Source organism: Mastomys coucha, unplaced genomic scaffold, assembly GCF_008632895.1.
Source record: "Mastomys coucha isolate ucsf_1 unplaced genomic scaffold, UCSF_Mcou_1 pScaffold18, whole genome shotgun sequence".
Classification (NCBI taxonomy): Eukaryota; Metazoa; Chordata; class Mammalia; order Rodentia; family Muridae; genus Mastomys; species Mastomys coucha.
The window spans coordinates 101,756,690-101,763,847 of NW_022196900.1; the positions used below are offsets into that span (position 1 = coordinate 101,756,690).

Sequence of the window (7,158 nt, forward strand, 5' to 3'; positions counted from 1 at the left end):
TTTTTTTGGTTTTTCGAGACAGGGTTTCTCTGTATAGCCCTGGCTGTCCTGGAACTCACTCTCAACAGGTTTCTTATTAGTTACTAAAGAGCAGTAGCAAATACTATTGTGTCATTTTTAGAAAGTGAAGTTACCCATCCTAAACAACATCGTATTTCCTAACAGTAGAAGGGCACACTGTCAGTGTGGTCCACTTGGCCACCTCAGCACTGATTCAGATCCTTTCTCACAGGATCCTGCCTCTGCCTTCAAGAAAGCTATTCAGAACAAAATGTCTGTTGTAATCCATCCTTTTCAGAAGGTGCCCATTGTCAGTAGCCATGTCAGACACCACTGAAGACAGCAATAGGATAGGCAAGTGAGGACCACGGATGGCTTCAGCTTGCTGGCAGGATGGGTAAGAACTCAGGGCTTCAGCATGACCACTGGGGACTATCCAGAGGAAAACTGTTCCTTTTTTCCTTATAAAACTCAACAAGAGGAACCATCCATTAAAAATAACCTGAGCCATAATACAGAGAATGGCCACAAAAGCGAAACAATTAAGGAGCAAAGCAGCCAATTGCCTTCCCTTCACTGGGAGAGAAAAGAAAACAGTCAGAGGAAGAGGTGAGGCCAAGAAAGACACATGCCAAGGCTGGTTCTAGGTATGCAGGCCACAGGTAATTCAGATAAGAACTGCCTTCTCACCCGCAGCGCCTGCTCTGGCTTCCCCTCTATCACCTATCACCAAGAAGCCCAAGGTCAATCAAGTCAACTAGGATTACAAAAAATATAGACCAAAAATCCACAGAAATTACTCACAGACTGACAGACTAGGTTTAGGACTAGAAGAGACAACTGATGAGTCCATGAAATTCTATCTTAACTGCATACATAGAACTGTACCAGGAGGGGCCTGGCAGGGTCATGGGCATCTTCTCAGGGAGAGTAAGGATGAAACATACTTCTGGCCAAGATGACACTCACTACCTTCCAAGAAGTCCTCACTCCACTGAGCCTGACACTAGCCTATGAAAGTGTGCCTCCAACAAGGCACCCTGCATCTTCAGAGATTCAGCTGTTTCTTCAATCTCTGAGAGAATATTCTTAGCTAAGTGTGGTGGCTCATGCCTGTAATGCCAAGACTGTGCAAGAAGAAGCAGGAGGATAAGGACTTCAAAACCAGCCTCAGCTACACTTAGTCTTGAGGACAGCTAGGGCTACATGAATTGCTAAATCAAAAACAAACAAACACACACATCGAGAAAAAATACTAAGCAAGTAGTCCACTTACCTTGTCATCTGCAGACAGCACGCCTCCTTTTAACTTGTTGAAGTATCTGTCAGTGTAAAACACAGCATCTCGGGCACGATGCAACAAGAAATCCCAGGTCCAACACTTCCTCTGCTCTCTGATCTCATACAAGTTAGCGTTCAGGGCAAAATACCACCATTCTCGACAGCTGCAACAATCCATGACAATGTGTTACCCCTCCCAGTGAAAACCACTACAAAGTTCTTCATCCAGGACAACCTGAAACACTGTTGGCCCATATCTGAGACAGTTCTCATATTAGCCTTAGTCTCTGTCTTGGGTCCATTTTCACATTAAGCTAAATGCAATATGCAAAAGAGTGAATCTGCTGCCAAAGAACATTGAATTATACAGTGTGTCAATAACAGCACAGCAAGTAACCAACAGGCCTCATCCAGAGCAGCTCCTCTCCAGGGAGGAACTTGCTGCTGGCAGTAAGGCAAGCGCCAGCTTGAGACAATCACCACAGACTTGACCATCACAGATTTTCAACTGAATTTCTAAAGATATACATGGAAATACATGAGATCTTTTAAAAGGGTTTAACAAGTCAGACTGGTCACACTTATCACTATCACATGAAGACTTTATGGGCAGGAGAGATAATAACAGTCAAAGCATATACTGAGGCTGGGCATGGTGGCACACACTTTTTGATTACACCACTCAAAATGCAAAGGCAGGCAGATCTAAGAGTTTGAAGACAACTTGCTCTACATAGGAAGCTCCAGGACATCAAGGATTATATAAAGAGACTGTCACAATCAAATAAATCATACTGTTCTTATAGAGGACCAGAGTTCAGTGCCTAGCAACCACATCAGGTGGCTCACAACTGCCTTTAATTCCAGTTTCAATCTAATCCCCTCTTCTGACCTTGGTGGGCTCCTGAATTCATGTGCACACACACAAACACTTAAATATAATTTTAACTAAAAAATATTTTTAAGAAAGAGAATTGATGTTTGCTCTGGAAGCCAGAGAACACAACCTACATAATGTGGCCAAACAGCCTGAAGGACAGAATAAAGGGGGTTTGAAGAGTGCTGCACAGAACAACTGCACAAGAAACTTCAGAAAGCAACAGCAATCTGCCTGCTAAGTGAAATCAAGGATCTTTTAAGTTTCACTACTGTCAACCTCAACAGAGATATGACAGAAAAATCAATAATGACAATAGGCATTTCATGCCCTTTTTGTCCCAAATATTATTTTTATTTCTATTCCCTGATTGGTAATACTTTGACACATGTTAAACCCTAGCTAACTGTACCAAAGTTAACCCAACTGCCCTTCCTTCTGCGGTCATGTGTAAAGGACAGAGAGAGAGAGCATGCTGCTGTGAGATGCACACTTTAGGGGTGACACAGAGAGGTGAGAGCATGCTGCTGTGAGATGCACACTTTAGGGGCATGCTGCTGTGAGATGCACACTTTAGGGGTGACACGGAGAGGTGAGTGCATGCTGCTGTGAGATGCACACTTTAGGGGCATGCTGCTGTGAGATGCACACTTTAGGGGTGACACGGAGAGGTAAGAGCATGCTGCTGTGAGATGCACACTTTAGGGGTGACACGGAGAGGTGCCCTTACTTCTTGGACACGGCCACTTTGGGTTTCCACTTCCGGAACTTCATCTGCCTCTCCTTCCGCTCCAGCTCCTTGAGGAATGCCATGATCTGCCGGTACTGCAGCTTTGTTAGAGTAAGAGATGCTGGGTTAGGATAGTATTGGTTCTTTGGCTCAGGCAAGACCTGATTAGCAAGAACAAGTCATCAGTGTGCAAGCAGAGCATCGGCAGGAGGCACTGCCAGCCTCTTAGTTCTCCCACGTTGGTCTTTGTTCAGCACTCAAATCAAAATCTACACCCACCGGGTCTGAGCTTGGTTTCCCCGTTTAATCACATGGATGTACACCTAACAGCCTCTGGCCTGGTGTCTAACACTGCTAAGGGCACTACCCTGCGGCAGCCTTCCTTTACTCCAGCTCTCGACAGGGAGGCTGAGCCTCTGGGAAGAACATTGTACCTGAGACAGCTTCAAGGGAATGGTCTCCAGCTGAATATCGCATTCAATCCTCGGGCTGTGTCTAGACCTCAGAGGCTCCTTGGAGCAGTTCCTTTTCAAGAGGGCAGATGCGCACACAGGCTCCAAGATGTAGTGGTGACTGCGACTCTCCATGCTTCTGGCCATGGCCTCCTGGGTCACAAGAACACTGGCTATATACACAGACCTTCCTTCTGTCTGTTACCCTCTACAATATTGGGAATTTAAGCCACAGGGATCAACATTACCTAATCTACTTTATGCCACCTGGAGCTGAGGAAATGAGCCTTTTTTCTCCATTTTACTAAAGAGCCTACAGTTTCTTTACAAAAAGACTAAGCTAGGCTTTATCTCAGTCCTTCCCAAACAGTGGCACTCTCTATCCATGCAAGTGTCTTAAAGGAACACCACCATGGTAATGTTTAAGGAGAAACCCAAGCAGGCTGGCCCTTTAATAAAAAACTAACCTGCTTCTCTGTTTACTCAAAACCTTCATGTTCAGTTCCTACTGACCAACAAAATGTTGACCACTGTGTGTCATAGGCACATAGCAGTAAGAAGCAAGGAACTAGACACACCGACACATCTTAAAAACAGAACTTTAGCTGGGTATGGTGGTGCATTGATAGAAGCACTTGGAAGACAGAGGAAAGCAGACCTCTGTGAGTTCTAGAAGAGCCTATTCTACATAGTGAGTTCTAGGACAGCCAGGGCTATGTAGACAGACCCTGCCTCAAAATTAATTTAACTAATATATGTATTAATTGAATATATTAAATTAATTGATATTTAATAATTAAACTTTCTATTAATAATTAAGTCCATTTGGTATTTACAATTTTATTAATATTAACTGAATTTGTTAAATTAGAAATGATTAAATATTAATACATTTAATTAATTTTTTTTTAAAAAAAAACTTTACATGAAAAAGAGACACAAGCACAAAATCCACCAAGTAACCTTATCCAAGTTAAAACACACAAGCTACTATGCATCTGAAGTTGAAACCTTTAGACATGAGAAGCACCTCAGGCAGACTCTAAAGAGAAGATGCTTGTACAACAGCCTGCAAGGCAGGCTTCCTAAACCTTGCGCCTCAGTGCCATCTAACACTAAAGCCCCAAAGCAGAACATACCTGTAACTCCGCTTGGGGCAAATCCCCCAATAAAGTGCAATTGACATCCCAGTAAACACTAAACTCAGCCACATCTAATCGTTTTTTTCGCATTAGTTTCTGTACCTAAGGGAAGAAAGAGGAATAAACAGGATGATCGCCTTTAATTTCAGATGTAACTGTTGTTCACACATCGGGCATTCTACAAGGGAAAACAGTCTGCTCTTATACAGCTTAAACTCCATCCCTGCAAGGTCTGGACCTTTGATCTCAGTACTCAAGAGGCAAAGGCAGGATGATTTCTGTGAGTCAAGACCAGCCTGGTCTATGTAGTGAGTTCCAAAAAAGCCAGAGGTACATAAGGCCCTGCCTGAATGAGTAAGTAGGTATATAATAAATAAATTAACAAACAAACAAAATCCAATCAATTGGCAATACTAACATGGAGAAATATTTTTAATTATATAGAAGCAGCAATGGATATATAAGATGCTATGATCAAACAAACAGAAAATATTACTGGGCACGTGAGTGTGAAAATACCTGTAAATCAGCTAAAAGCCTGATGAACTCAAGGAACAGGTACTGTACTTAACTAGAACTCTGAATGGCAGAGAAACAGTACAAGTGCATGTGCATGAACACATATTTGAAGTGGGAAGTCAGTACTATCTTGGAACATTATGAGGGTTATCAGTTTAGACAGTGTTCTCTTCTAAGAAGTCACCAGTGACCAAAAGAAAGAGTTTGTCCTTATTTGTAAACACACTCTGTGCAGACAGAATCAGGTTACTGTGACGCCATGCTGGATGAGTGTAAGCAAAGTGAATGAGTGGGGTCCTTGTAAGAAGAAAAAGACATAAGAGAGAAGGCCTTATGAACCTAGACACAGAGACCAGCGTGTTGCATCTACAAGACAAGGAACCAGAGCTTCTAGCACCCATCAGATGGAGGGAGCTGTGGACGCACTCACCCTCAGGGTTACAGAAGCCTTCCAACTCATTAGCTTCACATTTCTCATTTCCAGAAGTAGAGAGTAAATTGCTGTAGCTTTTTTGGTTTTGCCTTAACTTTTGTTTTGTTTTGTTCTGAGGCAGGGTATCACTATGTAGGCCTTGGCTGGCCTAGAACTCACTATATAGACCATACTAGAGATTTGACTGCCTCTGCCTCCTAGGTGCTGGGATTAAAGGTGTACTACCATACCCTGCTGTTTTTTATTTTATGTGTATAGAGATTTTTGCCTGAATGAATGTCTGTACATTTTATGTATTCAGTGCCTGCAGATGCCAAAAAAGGGTCCTGGAACCACAAGCATACAAAGGCTCAAATGCCTTTAAACAATTGTTCTAGTAAATAAAAATTATAGGATTATGAGCCAGGCATGTGGTGTACACATATAATTCCTACCACTTGCAATGTAAATAAGACAAGAGGACCAGAAATCTAAAGAGATATTTGGCTATGTAGTAAATTACAAATCTAGCTCAAGGTTGGCCTCCACTCCATGAGGCCGGCTCAGACTTTGAAATGAGCTGTCTACTTTTATTGTGTTTGCTGACCTCCTTGGCCCTGCCCAACAGAACATTTACTCTATCAGAGCTGTGACGTCACACACCTTTAGCCCCAGGCTCCAGGGACAGAGACAAGTCGGTCTCTGTGAACTCAAGGCCAGCCTGGTCTACAGAGCTAGTTCTAGGACAGCAGTAAAGTACAGCACCTGCTTACATAGCACCCGAGGATAGAGGGCAGAGCCGCAGGCCCCTAGCATGGAGCTTTATTCTTTACCTGTGGTCACATCTCATACTTACAGGCTCATTTGCAGCATTCTGCATGGAAACATTCTTAATGCAGATGCCAAATGCAAAAGGATGGGAAGGATTGGTAAGACCATCTTCAAAACGCAGATGGACATCTTGAATTTTTAACTGCAAAGAGGAAAGAAGGTTAAATACATTTAGATAGTTGTTGTGGGTAAGACAGAGGGCATCTACACATAGATATCAGTGTGCTAAAAATTCCAAGGTAACATGATCACAAACCACTCAAGAATAACAGCTCATTGTGATGAGGAAGGCTACAATCAAGTCATTCCAAAAGACAATGTCAACATTTAACCACAACAATACCAGGTGCCAGAGAGATGGTTTAGCAACCACACAAGCCGAGCAACATTAGTTCAATGCCCAGAACCCTCATAAATATGAAAGGAAAGAACAGACACCAAAAAGTGTCCTCTGTCCTCTACACATACCCCCCTACTCACACATATAATAATAGCAATAAATTAATTTTTTTTAAAAGAAGGGAGAGAAAATGAATAACATCACTGAATCAATATAACTGTTCTTGCTTTTCTTGTGTCTTTAGGAATATGAGCCCAGGAAAACCTACAAGACATATAAGGCCTGTGTGAATCTGTGTGTTTAATTCTTCTTGCTCCTGTGAGTAAGAGAAGATACTCTGCCTCGGCAAATTAAAAAATAATAATTGGACCTGTAAGTAGCTCAAAAGTATACAGTGTGTTTATCATGTGCAAGGGCCTGGATTCAGCCAGCAGCACTATAAAACAAGGAAAAAAAGAGATAAGTATATGTGGCCAAGAAAAATGTTTGTTGGGCTGGTGAGATGGCTCAGCAGTTAAGAGCACTGACTGCTCTTCTGAAGGTCCTGAGTTCGAATCCCAGCAACCACATGATG

At 42.5% G+C, this 7,158-nt stretch overlaps 1 protein-coding gene across 6 annotated transcripts in view; it reads right to left on the reverse strand.

Annotated features, from left to right (window-relative positions):
- Vps13d (vacuolar protein sorting 13 homolog D) overlaps window positions 1–7,158 on the reverse strand; it is a 234,091-nt gene that overhangs the window by 207,434 nt on the left and 19,499 nt on the right. For all 6 annotated transcript variants that reach the window (XR_004121180.1, XM_031379407.1, XM_031379404.1 and 3 more), the window contains 5 exons: window positions 6,270–6,386; window positions 4,480–4,584; window positions 3,323–3,493; window positions 2,889–2,989; window positions 1,277–1,445 (listed from right to left, as the gene is read on the reverse strand). Coding sequence is in view for 5 of the 6 variants with exons in the window: in XM_031379407.1 (XP_031235267.1) it covers window positions 1,277–1,445; window positions 2,889–2,989; window positions 3,323–3,493; window positions 4,480–4,584; window positions 6,270–6,386 (663 nt within the window). In the remaining variant the exon portion in view is untranslated. The remainder of the gene's footprint in view (window positions 1–1,276; window positions 1,446–2,888; window positions 2,990–3,322; window positions 3,494–4,479; window positions 4,585–6,269; window positions 6,387–7,158) is intronic.